Below are 18,868 nucleotides of genomic sequence, written 5' to 3'. Positions count from 1 at the left end.
GGTGCCATTCCCTTCTCCACTATGCCTAGTAGCCCTAATTCCTAAATACCCCTGTTCAGTTTCTTGAGAAAAAAACTTCTGATCTCCTGTTGGTGGAATATGCCACAAGGAGAAACAGAAATCAACACTTTGATGAATAATATAGAGGTAGGGGACCTTGAATTCTGTAGCGGCTAATTTTGTGTTAACTTGATTGGGCCACAAAGTTGAGGACGTCTGGTTAAAAATGATTTCTAAGTGTGTCTGCAGGGTTGTTTTTGATGAGGTAAGCATTTGAATCTGTGGCTCAGTAAAGCAGATTGCTCTTCCCAGTGTAGCTGGGCTGTACCCTCAACCCTCCAATCAGTTGAGGGGCTGAGTAGAAGAAAAAGTTGAAGGAAGGGAGAATTCCTCCTCTCTGATTGACTACTTGATCTAATCAATCTTCTCTCACTCTTGGATTTGGACCAAGATTTATACCATTAGCTCCTCTAATTCTCAAAACTTTGGACATGGACGGGACTAGACCCCAAGGTTTCCTGAGTTTTTACATTTGGTTTTGTTTCCCTGGAGAACCCTGAATAATTATAGGTCCCAATCACTCTTTTTTTTTTTTTTTTTTAAGACTTTAAGCTAATCCCACGATTTCAGCTTTGAACTTTATCCCATCTTGCCCTTATTCACAATCCTGAAAGTCTGTTAAGGGCTCAGACACTGAGGTTCTCTGCAGAGCAAGTTAGTTTGCTTTGTGTCATCATCTCCCTCCGCCAACTACCACTTTGGCAAGTGCCTCTCCCAAGGCAAATTTTGCTCTCATAATTGTGTTAAAAATCTATCTTCTCTTGTTCTCATCTGCTTTGTCATTTTTCTTGCTCTTTTAAAATAATAAATAAGCCCTTTTAATTGTTTTTGGCACCCATTTAATATATTTGGGGAGAAGCAATCTTTAAACCCAACTAAAATTTTTTTCTGTTATCATCCACAAGAATCTTCTTAAAGATATCTTAGAGACAGAGTCTCAAATGGATATTGCTCAGTTTCTGAAAAACCTTACATATTTTTAGCTACATATAAATATGTAATCTAAGACATATTCCCTTATGCCATTCACCTAGGCTTGAGTCATGGGGATGCTAACAGACAAGAAATTTGACAACATCCACCTACCTACTTATACTTCTTCCTTGAGTTCTTTAGAATGAACTCAAATGTCACATCTTTCATGATATCTTCACTGATAATTATGGGCAGAACTGAGGTTTTTTTTTTTTTTAATGCACTTCTTGCACATTATAAACTTTTATTATAGTGTTTTTCACTCTGTTCCATAAATGTTTGTTTAGGGCAACGTCTCCCACAGTTGACTGGAACTGTGAAAATTTAGAGCCCTCTCTTATACTACTTTGTATTACCTTTACCTCTTATATTATTATACCCACAAATATGTTTGCTGAAAAAAATAAATAAAGGTCTCTGGTGTCCCTTAAACGTGACCATTTTCCCCTGAAAAGGTAGGCAATCATGTGGATAGATGAGAAAAATCTGTTGAGGGAATTATCAATTAATTAACATAGCCCACATGAGCTGTAGGAGGGCATGGCAACCCACTCCAGTATTCTTGCTTGGAGAATCCCACGGAGAGAGGAGCCTGGAGGGCTACAGTCCATAGGATCGAAGAGTAGGACACCAATGAAATGACTTATCATGCATGCACCCCGCATTAGACAGATATCATCATGAGTTTGATAGAAGATATACTCAAGAAGAAAGGACTATTTTTGCCCTGAACATCTAAGAATTCAATTATTCGAGTTTTTCTAATTATTTCAATCACTAGTTCTCCAAAGCGGTATAGATTACTTTTGAAATGATTTTTAAAAGACCTATAATTTTCAATATGTCATAAAGGAATCCTTCAGAACTGAAATATTTTAAAATATGTTGATTATTTCAGTCAGTGTGCATGTGTGTATATGGGATGTAATTGTGTGTGAGGGCGAGTGTGTGTGTAGATTAAAGGTGACTCATTTGGTTAGGGCAAAAATATGATGTGGGAATACTCAGATTTCTTTCTCTGCCCTTGACACAGAGTGGTGAAAATTTCATATTACTTTTGACTTGGAAACCTTGATGTTACAGCTTTTTTCTCTTAAATTGCTATTTTTGAATTGAAAGAGGATCACTTTCAAACTGTGGTCATTTCTCAGCAACAAAAGAGTACACAAAAATAAAGGGATTGCATGAAGAATCTGATACAATTGTAAAGGTTATCCAATAATTTATCTCCCCTAATTATTTTACAGCTATTTCTAGCTTTAGGAAAATCTGATATACCTAAGTCTAATTTTTTTTCAAAGAGATTCAGTTAGGAGGTAGTCATTCTAATTAAAATTGTATTATTTGCCTCACAAAAGAATTTACTGAAGGACAACTTTTCCATGCACTCCAACATTTTTCACAGATTACTAAGTAAAAGGAAGTGAAGCTGGACAATCAGAAAAATCAAAGCTTAAATGCTAGGGGATGTGTCCATTGAGGATCAATGCCTAATAATATAAAAATTTTGATTTACACACACATTTATAGTAATCTACTAAATCAGATTGTCATGGCAGGAATGATAGCTTTGATTTTTATTTTAATTACTTATGGTCCGTTCTTTAGATTAATTGATAAAGAATTGGTACCTTGAAGTGATGCCATGAATTGTGGGAGTCGGTATATCACTTGGAGTATCTTCCACAGTGGTGATTTGGGTTCTGTTGCTTTTTACACAGGCATATTTTGTGCAGACTTCAACCTGCAAATGTTAGTTTAGAAAAAAAAAATAATTGCAACTACTTTCAAAATACAGACCGCTGATGGACTGAAACCCACCCACTCTCATTTCACAGGTGCTTCTTATAGTTCTCTATGGCATCTTGGGGTTTACTAAGTCTTAATTTTTTATGTCGAGTCCAATGGAACAAACTCAAAATAGTGTCTGGAAATGAGCTTGGGACAATTGATGCAGTGATTCAAATGGCAATGTTTAGTTTCTAGTTCTAACTATTCAGAAACAGACAGACATATTCATCTCTTTGGAGCACAACTAAGGAAGAAGGGAAGATGCTTAATTCACAGTTGGCAAGCATAATATGTTATCACTGTATACTACTCTCTGTAGTAAAAAATATGTACTAAAAAATAAGCAAGGTACCTTTCTTCTTTTACTAACCAAGTAGGGTAATTATATTTTCTGGAAGCCTTGACACTTGACAACAAATAGCCTCAATGCTAATCTCTAATGGAAGAAAAATGAGGTCTACAGAAGACTTCCAATATGGCTGAGCTATTTTATACCCATTTGTTCTGGCTGCAATTGTATTTCTACCTTAATCACAGCAGAAACTCATCACTCACCCTTTAATTCTGCTACCTAATCTGAGTAAAAACCAAGGAGGCTGGAATAACTAAAGATTAGAAATTGAGTTCATCAAGCATTAGTAACACAAATAACATACTCAACAAGAGCAAGGGAGAGACAATGAACATGTAAGAGATTGCTTGTGGACCATCCATAAAGTACCACCCTTCTGCTTGCCATTAAAGGTTAAACCAAAGAGGAACTGCACTTTTACCAATGATAACTTACTTTCTGTATCTAATACATAAATGGAGGATATTACATACTGATGAATCTTAAACACTAATACTGAACTTTGAAGCAAAGCAGTTCTCTGAATTTCCATGGGCATTTGAGGAAAGAAAAATGTGGTATTTGTTGCATATAGAAGTTATGTTGTTTTGTTCATGGGGCACCTAACTGGGAGTTGAGGCATATTTTTATAATGCTGTTGAATGATTTATTTATGCCATATAGTATTCTGAGCTAACATTAAGTCATGTCCAGTAAATTCCAAATAACTTACAAGTAGATGAATATACTTGCTGTAATAATATTAATGACAATAAAACTTCACACATATTGGGAAATATCTGACTATAAGATGCATAGTGAGGTAACTCAAAATCAGCTCAACTGAACTTCTTATGTGCCAAATATTATGATGCATACTTGAACAAATAATTTAATGAATCCTCACAACTCTGTTTTCAGAAGTTTGCAAGTAGAGGAAAGGTCAGAGAACTCAAGGAATATGATCAAGTGGATAAGATATTAAATTATTTGATTCAGGCTTTACTGTACCCTAATCGCTTTATTATCTAAATAATAAGCACGTCTTTAAGTTATAAACTATTTAAGTCTATTCAAATGATTCTCTAGAAAGCTTTTACTCTGATTTTAGAGAAATGTGTCAATACTTTTTCACTTTGTTACTAATGTAATATTCCAAGTCTCCATCTTTGGGGCATATTTCTGGTGTTACAGCTATGTCGTGTAACATGGAGATGAAACACAAATATAAAGGTTTACATGTTAATACTAAAGAGAAAAAAATTAAGAAAAATTTGAATGAGCAGTCCCTTTAGAAGGGTCTATGCAGAACGATTCATTAAAAAACAGATGTGGTGCATCTACATGTCTGCTTTAACATCAGTGACTATTTTACAGAGGGGGCTAGTAAAGAGAATCTTAGTGTTAAAGTATTAGGCCTATCAGTTAAGTGCACATTTTAAATGGAGACCAATTATCTTTGACATCATAAATAAAAATCTTTGAAATTTGATAAAAATCAAATTTCCAGTAATGCAATAACTATTTCAAGTACAGTATTTATGGACTTGGAGGAGGGTCACAAAAATATACTTACAGTTATTAAGAATATCTTAGTCACAAAATTTGAGTATTAGATTCTAATTTGGTCTTTTGTGTCCTCATCTGTTTCCTTGTATCAGATCAAAATACACTCTCTTCAGGCCATTAGTGGGCTTCCCTGATAGCTCAGTTGGTAAAGAATCTGCCTGCAATGCAGGAGACCCCTGTTCGATTCCTGGGTTGGGAAGATCCTCTGGAGAAGGGAAAGGCTACCCTCCAGTATTCTAGCCTAGAGAGTTCCATGGACTGTATAATACATGGAGTCGCAAAGAGTCAGACACAACTGAGGAACTTTCACTTCTCTTCACTTCAGGCCATTAGTAACTCAAACAAACATATCTGAGTGAAGCCTGTCAGAGTGGAACATGCCTGGAATGCTTACACATCCACTCCTGCCTCATGATCAGAAGGCTGGCACCGGATATGCACGCACAGAATCCAGTGATCTCACCACAACCACCCCCTCCACCTATGTATACCCCCACCCCAGGTATATTCTGAGTCCTGATAAAGCAAATGAATATGCTGCCTTTCGAGGACTCAGCTGGCTTTCTCCACCAGGGCCCCAAAGAGGAAACTACAGCAAATCTTTCATAACCTTCTATGTTAACTTGTCCATTAAGCTGCATTTCTAAGTATTTTGAATGTGATTTTTATTTTATAATGTGATCAATGATCTACACCTACACACAGATTCCCTCTGAGTCATCAAAAGAAACAGCAGTTCACTGATCCATGCTAAGATACACTCAGGTGGGTAGACGGAAATCATGGAATGTACTAAAAAATAAGCAAGGTACCTTTCTTCTTTTACTAAATATCTTTATATGTCATTTATATGCCAAGCCTAGTAGTGGGAGAGGTTAATGCATTGGTTGTAACTAGATGATTATAAATGTTTCACTTTCAAATGTGGGGGGAACAGGGGGTGGGGAAATGTTCACTTAATGAACAGAGCCAATGAAAAGTTTTCTGTGGTCAAATAAAAATTTCATGCTTAATATCTTCTGAAAATTATTTACAAAGTTATTATAAATTTGGGGCTTCCCCAACAGCTCAGTTGGTAAAGAATCTGCCTGCAATGCAGGAGACCCCAGTTTGATCCCTGGCTTGGGAAGATCCCCTGGAGAAGGGATAGGCTACCCACTTCAGTACTCTGGCCTGGAGAATTCCATGGACTGTAAAGTCCATGGGGTCACCAAGAGTCAGACTAGCATGCATGCATGCATGCTTCAGGGGTGTCCCACTATTTTCAACCCTATGGACTATAGCCCATCAGACTCCTCTGTCCATGAGATTCTCTAGGCAAGAATACTGGAGTGGGTTGCCATGCCATTCTCCAGGGAATCTTCCCAACCCAGGGATTGAACCTGTTTATGTCTCCTGCATTGGCGGCCAAGTTTTTTACCATTAGTATCGCCTGGGAAGCCCCAGAAGTGCACAGTTTATTCAAAAATTTACTAAATGGCAACCCTTCTCTATAAACTTTCAGCTTCTGAAACATTGTTTTTATCATTAATTTTTGCATTTAGCCTTGCTATCTTTTATATTCTCCTGCTCTAACATGATTCCCAATTTCTTGAGGATAAGTTTCTTGTTTTATATGCCTTGGTGTCCTTTAAATTTTTTCTCTTTTTAAGATCAGTAGATCTCAAAGAGACCTAGGATTTCACTCTCAAATGGTCAATGGACTCTCCAAAACTGTGTGTTAACTTTTGTCATATAAATATATACACACTTTTCTAGGAGAGTGTACACTGACTTCATTAGATCCTCAAAGAGGACCAAATGCAAAAAATTTAAATATAATTGTTTTCATACAGGTGAGGGTCATTGAACATTTGTTGAAGGATGAACAGACATTTTTTGTTCATGCTTGAATGAAATTTTTAAATATTTTTATCTGCCACATATTCATTATTTTTGTTGCTGCATCCAGAATTACAGAATTCTAGAGGTTAATAGAATGTTTTAAATCACTGAGTCCTTTGCTCTTACAAAAGAGACAATTGACACCAAGAGAGGTTATATAACTTCCCTAAAGCAATTAAATTTAGTAAACGGTGAAATTGGAGTAGAAGGAATGTCTCTCTAATCATAGGCTAACCCTGATTCTGATGTCAGTAAAAGAACCAGGACAAAGGCAAGCTGCTTGGCAAGACTGATTGCAAACACATTAGCTGCTTCATTTTGCCAGTGAAAATACCATCACCATCCTCACCATCACTTTCCACATTACTATTATCTCCTCTCCAATGACTCCTGTGTTTGCCCACAACAATCGATTTCCCTCTTTTCTCTCTTCTTCCCCACCAAATAAATAATCTGTAACCAAGATGGAAGGCATTCACTAAGAGACATAACCCAGCAAGTTTTATTTAACACACCCATAAGCTTAACCATTGGAAAACAACGTTCTAACCTGGATGTCATAGACAGTGAAGGGAGACAGCTCTCTCAGAATGAAAGACCCAGGCACATTTATTCCAGTCTTGTAGAGCTGATTATTTACATAGACGGAATATTCAGTGACAACACCATTTGGGTTTGAAGGAGCTGTCCAGATGACACGTACAGCTGTACTGTTGATGATGACAACCTCTGGAGGAAGCATGCCCTGAGGCTCTAGAATTAAGGGAAGAAACTGAATAAACTCCAGCTGTCTCTGAAAAAGCACTTGTTAAACTAAATGCCGATTAGTATTTAGGTTGAGCAAAGGGTTTGCTGCTTATCTGCTTTCCTCTGATGAAGTTATCACAGTCTGTAGTCCTCTGTAAATTGGCTTATTATACTCTCAGTTAGAAACCGTAAGAATTGGTGGTAAAATGCTTTATACCACCATCACAGTGCTAATCTTCAATACTATGTGACCAGTGGGATATGATGATAAATTATTCACCCATCTGCACCACTAACACATATCTATTATTTGTCTCTTTCCCCATCTCTTCACTCCATACCTCCCAGGGTAAAAGAAAAGAAAATCTGCTCCTTAAGCAGAAAATAAAACTCAAATACATCGCGGCTGGTGGAACATGAAAAATCATTTGATGTTACTAGCTTGTAACTCAAGCAATATGAAGCAATAATGCAATATTGTCATTATGTAAATGATTTTGAATGTTGATTACCATAGGTAATGATGAAATCTAACATTAGGAAAAAAAATCTTGCTTGGCGTTAAATTACACAATTATTCAAGCATGTCAGAAATAACTATGCGAAGACCTATTTTTATCATAAGAGCCCATCCTAACTAGTTGAAAAATTGTCCTTGTGATCCATTCTATTTTATAAACAAAAGGTGTCGACCTTTGGCACCACGAAGGGAAATGGGTTCCACACTTAAAGTGCTCTGCTAATGACCTGGAACGCTTGCTTGGGAGGTAATGATATTATAATGTTTATAATGAGACTTTATAAAGCCAAAAAGATTAGAAAGACCATTCCAAACACATTTCAGACTCACAAGTTGCTTCCCTCGCTTCCTCCCCCTTGCTAACTGGCTTAGAAATGAGTCACAGGCAATTTTTCTCAGTGGCTGAACTTCCACCTACCATTTCTGGTGACTCAGGGAGGGCCCTCCCTGTACTTGGCTGTCGTTGTGAAAAGCATCCTGCTTCTGAAAGCAATTCTTAAAAAAATGTTTCTAAATGTCACCATGTATTGATGTGAATTCAGCTCCCAACTAAGCACACACTGAAAAGAACAGGAACAAACTGGGCTAATACCCAGTGATTGGAGCCTTGCAGCTGTCTCTGTGAGACCACTTATTGATCTGCCACTTGACGACAGCCAGCACTTAAGCATTTTAGCTCCAACCCCCTTCCCTCCAACACCGGAAATTTTATAATGGAAGGATGACTGATCTCAGCCTCAGCGAGAATCAATCAATTTCATTCGCATCTCTGAAGCTGAGTTTCCCTTGAAATCTGGACTCACCCCCATCGCAAGTGGTTGCATGCAGCACTTCACTGTTTATGCTGGCGACTCCGTTGAAAACAGAGATGAAAATCCGATACTCTGTGTTTGGATTTAAGTGGCCAATGACGTGAGAGTTTACATCTGGGAGGATTTTTCGAGATTCATTGGAGGTAGCAGAACTCCAAAAAAGTGTATAATACTCAACATCACCTTGTAGGTCTTGAAAAGCTGTTAACAATAAACACAGAACACTGTAAGTGTAGCCGATATAAAAGGGCCCGGGGGAAAAGACAGAGAATACACTCTATCATTAGCTATTCCTAGAATGAGAAAAGCAGAAAGCTTACAGAACTTTCCTTAGAAAAGTGCTGGGTTTTATTATTATTATTATTTTTAACAAAGCTGTTTCTCTCCGTATCTCATAATTAATTGCATAGAATCTTAACTTCACAGGAAAATAAACTTTTAAATTTCCTTTAAATATTTTAATTATGCTACTTATAAGTATTCAACTAATCTTCAAAACTTTAACACTTAAAAAAAGAAGAGTAAAGTAAAAACATGCAGTACAGGGCAAAAAAAAAAAAAAAAAAAAAACAACAACTCGGTGTTCATAAGTAATGGTTCTAGAGAAGAAATCTATGCTAATATACATGAGGGCATGTCCTGACACAGATGCTAAAACTTGAGGATTTTTAAAATTGCTAACAAAATCTGCTGCTAGATACCTGGAAGACTGCTTAGACAGCTACCCTATTATGTGCACTGTTGATGTACCAGAGTAATGTAGTATGCTCTCCTTAAGGATCCTAGGATGATATCTGAATTTTGATCAAAGCTCTCATCCTTTTCTCCTAGTTCACGCATCTGTGTGATGTAGACAAGCTCTTTCAAAGTCCAGTCTATTGTTTTCTTTTTCCCTTTTCTCCATTCTTGCACCAAGTTCTGCTTTTTCTGATTTTCCTACCATGATGCTTTGAAAAGATATAGAACATCCCATACCTATATTTTCTTAGCTAGGAAGCAATTACTGCTCTGCTTACATTAACATTGCTTTTGAAGACGTGAAACAGGATCTATCACCTTGATTTGTATCAGCATTATAAAGGTGGAGTTTTGTATGCAAAAGCTCCTGAAATTGTATGTAAAAGCTTGTATTAAAATTGTTCCACAAAATTAAGCAAGGATGGGGAGGAAAAGGTGGCATTTCTCTTTATGGTTATTGAAGTACAGTGTCTCAAGTATATGAGATCCTGGGGTATGGCCATGGAAAGGAATATGGTTTGGGGGATTGTATGACTTTCTTTTAGGAATCAGTGTTCATTAAGATCTTGGGAGTCTTACCAAAACACTGAATGTTGATTTGATCTTTTGTTTTATTTCCTGAATGCACTACCGCTTTGACCTAATATCCAGCAATAGTTAGAAAGGTCTGGTATATCAGTATAGTTGAAAGAATTTATAGTAAGCGACCTTTAGTAACTACTTTGGAAAACTCTGGGAATCGAGATGTTTCTTTTCTCTGCTGTCACAAATGTCAGCACCTTTAATAATGAGCTCATTATTATGCATTTTCAGGAATCGGCTATTTATGTCTCTCAATATTTTTCCAAATAATAACATTCCTCAAGTGTAGCAAAGCAACTGGGTTCTGTGAGAGTAAAAGTTCCTTCTATCATTAGAATTATTTTCTGCTGCCATACAGTACTGCTGCAGCTGCTGCTGCTAAGTCGCTTCAGTCATGTCAGATTCTGTGTGACCCCATAGACGGCAGCCCACCAGGCTCCTCCATCCATGTGATTTGCCAGGTAAGAGTACTGGAGTGGGGTGCCATTGCCATACAGTACTATTCCTCATTAATTTATGGCAGCAAAAATATAAAAGAAATTGTGCTAGATTTGAAGTTCATCTTGTATTTTAGTTTGCTACATGAGCAGGCTGTTTAGAAATTCAAGTCCTAAAGATATAATATTAAGGAAGTACTTTCAAATTCTACTTAAAGATATAAATGGGTCTTTAATCACAGTCACTAAATGTGCCTGAAATCTCTTCTGTCAAGTTCCAATGAATGAACTGTGTATATACATTGAAAATATTGGGCCTAGCACAGTAAGCTCAAGATGAGTAAGGATCGTGTATCAATACGTGGATGAAATGCCATTAAATATGCATTCTTAGCCATGTGTCATATGTCAACTCCTTGAAATAGAACAAAATCTGTTGTCCCAAAGGAAAGAGGAAAAGATGGGTTTCAATTCCACTAGTTATATCTTACTGCATGAGATAGAGGCTCTTCTAACCAGAAGCAGGCAGCATCTCCAGACAATAATGCCAGATTTCTGCACCACCCTGCTTCTCACCAACATCTGCTTCAGCTTGCCACTCTCTCCCTTCATTGACATTACAGTGTAGAGGCCAAAACACAGAAAACTGGTAGAAACACATTAAACAGATTAAATGATCTTCATATTCCTAGTTGTTTTATGAAAAGCTCTGGGAGCGGTACATGCACAGAAGTGTCCTTTTACATTGTTCAAACAAGGTTTTCAAATGTCAGTGGGCTCTTTCTAAGACAGCAAACCATCTTAGAGACAGAAGATACATCTTCAGTCCTACAGACCAGCGCAAAATTCAAGGTTGCTGACCTTGAGTCTACTCTGAGAGAGGAACACTGTTAGAATTGAAATAACTGAAATGAGAAGTTTCCCAGCAAATCCCACCCTCCCTGAGGACTGATAAAAACTGGACCTGAATGTATTTCTCCATTTTAAAAGAGAAAAACATGAGTTACAAGGCTTCTTTATGTAATAGCATAAGTGAAACATTTTCTAGAACCTTAAAAGGAGAATTTGTTTTTCATATACTACTTCTATGTGAATCAGTGGAAGTGTTATAAAACATTTGCATGGTGTTCTTAAAAATAACAAGTGGGACATGCCTTTGTGAAAAAGATGCTTTAGGAAACAGGTACCTGTAATTATGAAAAGACAGATGTGAAAACAGAGATATTAAATGATCTTCTTAAAGGGGAAAGGAAAGCAAGAAAACCTAAAAAGCTTGTCAGAATTAAAATCTGCACTGAAAGCAGAAAAAAATAATGAGTTAAAAATGCACAATATGAAAAAATAAAAAGAAAATGAATAAGAAGAAGACAATGAAAGTCAAAATTTATAGATATTGAGAACAGAGAATAAAAAATCTAATTGACTTGAAAAATAAATGGGATAAATAATCATGGATCTAAAATATCCCATAAAACATGACTCAAAATGAAGTTTTATATCCAGAAATTGAATAGATTAATATACAGTTTTAGTGAAAATAATGGCAACATATCCAAAGACATACAGAAACTTATGACATTTTGAAAATCAACTAAATCTAAAAGACAGTCTTCAAAGGAGAAAAAGAATCAGGCAACTTTCAGACTTATCCCCTGAAACATTAAATGTGGAAGACAATGGAAAAATTTCAAGAAGTTCTGAGGTAAAATATTCTGATCCAAGAATTTCATACACATCTAAGTCATTATATTTATGTGAAATGTGACAGAAAGGTTTTCTTATGTAGGTAAAAATTAAGAGAATGTGCAAAGATAGCAGAAACATGTTCTTATTTAAGCAAAAAGCAGGTGGCATAATGGTAAAGAATTTGAATGCAAGAGACTCAGGAGAATTGGGTTCAGTTCCTGGGTTGGGAAGATCCCCTGGTGAAGGAAATGGCAACCCACTCTAGTATTCTGGTCTGGAAAATTCCGTGGACAGAGGAGCCTGGCAGGCAACAGTCCATGGGGTTACAAAGAGTCAGACACAACTGACCATATGAGTACTAAGAGAACATGTAGCTCATTTATTTCTTTAACTGTAATTATAAAAATTTTCCAATAATGTTATCTAAAAGACAAAGAGATGAAGCAAGCTCCAGAACTTAAGATTGGAGAAGTTTAAGAATTGATGATAAATATCAAAACTAGAGAAATTAATTATGTAAAAATGATTATATAATAATTTATACACCAAACATTGAAAGCAGCAGGTGAGAAGGGCAAGGAAAGTAAGAGTACACAACTTGATCAAACATAAAATACAAAGACTCAGAAAAGTAGAGAAAGACATCACTAACCAATATTAGTAGCAATGAAACTTGAAAGATCACTACAGAAGATAAAAGTTGTGGTGAAGATCCAGAACATTCACTAACACCCATGTAATTCTGTTCTTGTCAGATAGGGAGACTACATTTTCTGGGCTCCTTGCATCTGAGTGAAGTCCTGTGACAAGTTTCTGCCATTTCTGACCCGAGGTATTAAGGACCAGTTAACCGTCTCTGATTGTCTCTGATTTTCCCAGCAAGAGAAGGACTTCAAGGCACATGGGAATGTGGATGTCCTGAATGGAAAGAGCCAAGGTCTTAAGTGACCCAGGATGAGCCTAGAAAGAGATGAGGAAAAGTTTTAAATAAAATTCAGATTTCGTTTTTGTTCTCGTGTGAATCCTAGGAAACAAGACAGAAAATATAGATGTAACTATGGGATGGAGGATTTGAAACCTGTTGTTTCACTGGAACTTCTTGAGTTTGAAGTGTTTTTGTGACCACCAGGTTTACTTTTAAATTAAAGTGTGAATGTTTGAACTAGAGTTATACATGTAATTCGGAGTTAAGCAATGAATACTAATTGTATTTGAAGCAACAGGATGGAATGAGGGAGGGTTTCCTATGAGATTACATTAAATATGTGTACCCTGGGAAATATTTCTCACGTATTCTAATCCTGTTCTGGGTAATCCATATTTTATAGACCACAGAAATTTATGAGTAGGTGTCGCTTTACTATAGCACATCAGGTCAATCTCAGTGAGTTGGAAAAAGAAGGTTATAAGCTATGGATACAATATTTGTTACTAAATGCCACTTTTTCAAATAATTTAAAACAGTTGTTAGATAGGCTGGTTGAAAGTACTCTTGCAAAAGGATTATACTCTGTACATGCTGTTGGATTATTTTTGTGTTATGTGAGCTCATGTGCTCATTCACTCAGTTGTGTCTGACTCTTTGAGACCCCATGGACTGTAGCCTTCCTGGTTCCTCTGTCCATGGCACTTCTCAGGCAAGAATACTGGAGTGGGTTGCCATTTCCTATTCCAGGGGATCTTCTTGACCCAGGAACTAAATCCAAGTCTCTTGTATACCATTGCACCACCTGGGAAGCCCTGTTGGATTACTTGTAGAGATTGTTATCAATATCAATTATGTCCTTTAGATCTTTATCAGCTAGAATAGGGGTCAGCAAACTCAGGATTTTACCATGAGTGAAAATCTGTCCTCTTGGCCAAACCTGGCCTGCCATTTCTTTGTAATATAACCTGTGAGCTAAGAATGGCTTTTATACTTTTAAATTGTTGGGGAAAAAAATCAAAAGAATACTTTTTCATGACACATAAAAATTATGTGAAAATGAAATCTCACCGTTCCTAATAAATTTTTATTAGAACACAGGCATACTTGTTGAAGAGTTGTACATTGCTGTTTTCATGCTACAATGACAAAGTTGAGTAGTTGTGACAGAGAATGTATATTGCCTGCAAAACCTGAAGGGTTTACTGTCTGGCACTTTACAAAAAAGTTTGTGGCCCTAATCTCCAGCAATTAGAGTAATCCAGTCCACTCAAAGGATCTCCAGTTTTGTCTAGGATTGAAATTCTCAGTAATTTCTCACTAGTAGGCTCAATGGGAGGTAACTTTGCCTCAGTGTAAAAATCTGGAAGGACCTTACTAAGGCTATTTTATAATAAAAGTGTTTATCGTGCTCATCGATTCTTAGAGTCCAGATTCCCAAGTTCTATGGTGAAGAGTTCTGTGTCATTAACTAAGTACTTCTTGGAAAACTTGATATTATCACTTCTTGAGAATTTTTTTTACTCTGGCTGAGCGTAAAAGTGCTCACATTAAGAAGTGGGAAAATTTTCCAGAGCTACATCCAAGTCAGGCTCCTTATCTTCCCCAGCAAGATATCTAGATGCCTTCTATCTAGTTTATGCAACTAAAACAAATACCTGTATTTGCAACCCTCCCTGCCCCCAGGTCCTTCAGTCTCTCATTGTGTTCCAACTCCTTTCAATAATCTGCCAGGGAATATTGTATTTAAAGGAAATGTATATGAAATGTGTTAATTATTCATCATTCTATATTTGGCAATGGAAAAAGGACAGCACATTCCTGCTTGGGAAGTGAACTAATAAGGGAAAACAGGAATGCAGTTAGTTACCTAAGCTTCTGTAATCAAGGAGCCCTTAAATAAAGTGATTTAAATGAAATAAATATGAACTTATATCTCACACAATAACCTCAATGTAGGTGAATCAGATTGTGCTCCATGTGGTCATCCAAGAATCTGGGTTCTTTCTCTTATATGGCTTTGGATCTCTAAAGGTGTTGGCCATGCCTGCAGAGTTTAAACAGAGAACACTGCTGTGTCCATGGTCTAGTCCAGAGAGAAGAAGACTGAACAATAGGCACGTCCTTGGTGTCTCGTGGTTATGACCCTAAAAGACACACATCATTTCTTTGCACATTCTATTGGCAAGAACACAGTCACATGGATACAACTAACTGCAAAGGAGGCTGGTAAATGCAGTCTCTAAAAATAGCAGTAACACAAATGCTTGACAGGAGGCAGAGAAATTGGTCACTTATTCATTGCATTGTTGTGGGAGTGTGCAGCAGTACAGCCACTCTGGGAAACAGTTTGGCAGAATGTTAACAAAACTACTCTAGACTTACCATTCAGTCTAGCAATTGAATATTTGGGCATTTGTCCCAGAGAAATAAAAACTTATGCTTCCACACATGCATATGCACACACATGCACAAGTTGTTTGTTTTGAATAAAGGACTTGAAATGACTAGCATAAAACAAAAACCAAAAAAGACCCCCCACCAAAAAATACAGAAACAAATAAAATGGCTTCCCATTTAAAAAAAAAAAAAAAAAACTGCTGCTGAAAGCACTGTGAACATTTGAGAGATAGAATAATACTTTATACCAATACTAAATGATTACTAACTGCTGAACATATATTATTTCATTTTTGTCATAATACTTTAAGACAGTTATTATGATCCTCCTATTCTGAATTAGGAAACTAGGATATAGCGAAGTTAAGTGGCTTGTTTTAGGTCATAGTGCTAGAAAATAGTGTGACTGGGACTCAAGCTTAAGTTTTCCTGATCCCAAAACCTGATTTTAAAAATCATTTCTCCATGGCTTCATAGAATTTTGCCTTTTTTTCTAGTTAGGAGGATTTACAACAATGGAATAGATGTAGTTACCAACAGGAGAGTTAGAGAGTATAAAATACTCATGAGGAATTTGAGGAAGTCTTTATGTAGAGGATGAGGACAAGAGTAGTTGGTGATACAGGAGGGAGCATTTGAATTAGGAGGGGTCACTCATGGGCCCACTAACACAGAGGAACACACTAGGACGCACTGACAAGAGAACTTCGGAGTGAGGCATTAGAGATGGACTTCTAGATGACCACATCAGTAATATGTAAGGGAAGCAGGTCAGGTTACAGCAGGTACACACACAAATAAGAGGGAGGCCCATGGACAGACAAATCCAGTCTCTTTGTTTTGGTATCTGGACCAGTGGTAAGGGAAGCAGAGGGACAAGGTGAGCCAATGATGGTGGGTGCTTTTAAAAAAGGTGAGATTTGGGATGATTTGTATGTATTAAAACCTGAACAGGATAAGTTCAAAGTCAAACTTCTAACTACAAAATCTGATGGTTTCTGATTAAGAGATCAAGATGAGGCATATGCTTTCTGTGTGGATTTAAACTTTTTACATAGTGATGGCCTTCAACTTTACAAATCTTCCAGAGTTCAGTGAGGCAATATAAGGCAGGAATTATTTCACTAATCTCTGCATTCCCAGTGCCTGGGACAAAAATGTCAAGGATAAATATTCATGGAAGGAAGAAGGAAAGGAAAGAGAGGGAGGAAACTAAAAGAGAAAAAAGGAAAGAGGGAAGGAAAAGAGAAAGAGGAGAACTGGACAAAAAAGATTATATTGGGTTGGTCAAAAAGTTCATTTGGGTTTGTCTGTCACATCTTATGGAAAAATCTGAACAAACTTCTTGGCCCACCCAATGTGAAACACAGCATGAATGTCTGAAGGTTGAGGGGAGCTCTTGACAGATGGACAAGTGGACAGTATTTGGATGATTTTTTTCATTTCCTCTTATTTCAATACCTTCCTCTCTCACCACCTCCAGTATTTTCTTGCTCTTTTCTGCCCGTCAATGACCTTATTAGTGAGGAGATCTCAGAAGAGGTGCTGCCTTTCTATCCTTTTCCCCCGTGGGCATTTTTTGCCATTTATTTTAGAGTGAGCAGTCGAAATGGGAAGGATCTCACTAAATCACTCTTGACAAAGTGCTAATAACCATTAAGGTCACATGCAGGAGAAATAGCTGAAAATGGGATGCTTAAGTTGGAGAAGTGCTACTGACTAACTGTAATTTGGGGTAAGTCACCAAGGTGCAGTTGCTAACTGCTGGGGCTGTATGAATAACTTAAGTGATGTTTTGTATCTCATCCTATAAAAATGTGAACTTTCTCCAATGAAATCATTTATTTTCATCGTATTTCATTTAGGTTGAACTATTTTCTTTTATATAGAAAGTAGAGACAAGAAGCACATCTTTCTCTAGGGACCAGGGAGACCGGGGCTGCAGCCTGTAGAAAGGGGAAGCCAATGTCAGGGGATATTCTCCCTTCAACAATGTGGGAAGAGTTTCAATCAATTACTGGGTTTTTCAAATCAATTCCAAAATTATCATCTTTATGTGAAAGCTTCTAATTGCTAAATGTTAGCAAAATATTATTTTTCAAATACTGCCAGCAAGACAATGTGTGGAGGATGGGGAAGTAAATAGGGCCCAAGTGCTACCAGTTTGTAATATTTGCCCTAAAAAATTAACTGAACAGATGCAGGATGCATTTTCCTCACGTGATCTCACATAGTGATGTAAACGTTTAAAGCGGGCACTTTTAAAACTTTAATAACGTATCCCCATTAATCTGTGATGGGTAAAAATTTACCAGAGATATTTTACTTGGAAAATGGTGTGTCCATGTGGAGGGTCATAATTAAGAGAAAATATACTTTAAAGATGCATTTTATGGTTTTATTAAATAAATGTAAGTTTATTCATGACTTTTAACTTATAGTTTTATTCCTTTTAGCATGTTAGACAAGGTGCCATTTTATCCCACAAATCAAGAAAACAATTGAAATTAAAATTGCACAAACGAGGTGGCCCTTTCACAGCCGAGAGACTTGTTAATTTACTTAGGACAGCCAGTTGCAAGAAGAAAGAAAATGATAATGCAACACGCTTTCACAGAGCTGACCCTCTTCTGAGAGTTAACCTTTGTACTCACAAATAGTTATCTGAAAAATTTCTAAGGTATGAATGGAAATAACAGCAGATTGCATTACCTACATCCCGAAGGTCAGAGGTTCAGATTACCAAGGTAATGAAACTTCAGTGAGCTGCTTCAGATCTATTAGGTGTGTCAGTTTTTATAAGCATGCTTACTTCAGGCATGCAATTATAACATAAAGGAACTATATTGGTGAAAATTCAGTCACTGGATCTCAACAGAAGTATTCAAATGTCAGATGCGGGGAGGGCATCCACCTTTCCAAGTAGGCTTTTAAGATGAATCAGGTATCGAGGGTGAAATAGAAAGGAGATGAGTGAAAATACATTATACATAAAAATCCATCTCCATATAAAAACTTTTGTATCTTTTCCTAGAAGTGTCTCAGGAGGTAATCACAAGCATCAATTAACTTATACTCTTCCATGTAAATGGCTTAAGAGATCTCAACAGAGGTGACACAGATCATTAAAAATCTGCGACCTTATAAATCCCTAGTAAATAGTTTTTTATAAAAATGGCTTATTTAATAGCAATGTAGATCAACATAACCAATGCTAATTTTAATTTACAATTAATGTCACCTAACTGGTTTTAATCCATAACTGATATAACAGGGGCAAATTCACTCAAGGCTTTCTAAATAAAATAGGAAGCATTTCTTTTAGGCTATATCAAAATCAAAATCAGAAAGTTACAATTGCCCAACCAGGAGTCATTTTTCGTCTTTTTATATACTAGCAGATGATTATCC

General features: G+C 36.8%; 1 protein-coding gene across 1 annotated transcript in view; it reads right to left on the bottom strand.

Moving 5' to 3' along the window:
- USH2A (usherin) overlaps window positions 1–18,868 on the bottom strand; it is a 922,740-nt gene that overhangs the window by 271,657 nt on the left and 632,215 nt on the right. The window contains exons 44-46 of the mRNA XM_040262869.1: window positions 8,681–8,890; window positions 7,161–7,363; window positions 2,667–2,779 (exon numbers count right to left, since the gene is read on the bottom strand). Of these exons, the coding sequence (XP_040118803.1) occupies window positions 2,667–2,779; window positions 7,161–7,363; window positions 8,681–8,890 (526 nt within the window). The remainder of the gene's footprint in view (window positions 1–2,666; window positions 2,780–7,160; window positions 7,364–8,680; window positions 8,891–18,868) is intronic.

Source organism: Oryx dammah, unplaced genomic scaffold, assembly GCF_014754425.2.
Source record: "Oryx dammah isolate SB20612 unplaced genomic scaffold, SCBI_Odam_1.1 HiC_scaffold_21, whole genome shotgun sequence".
Lineage (NCBI taxonomy): Eukaryota > Metazoa > Chordata > Mammalia > Artiodactyla > Bovidae > Oryx > Oryx dammah.
The sequence above is the reverse complement of the archived record's forward strand: the minus strand, read 5'-3'. Positions and strand labels throughout refer to the sequence as shown.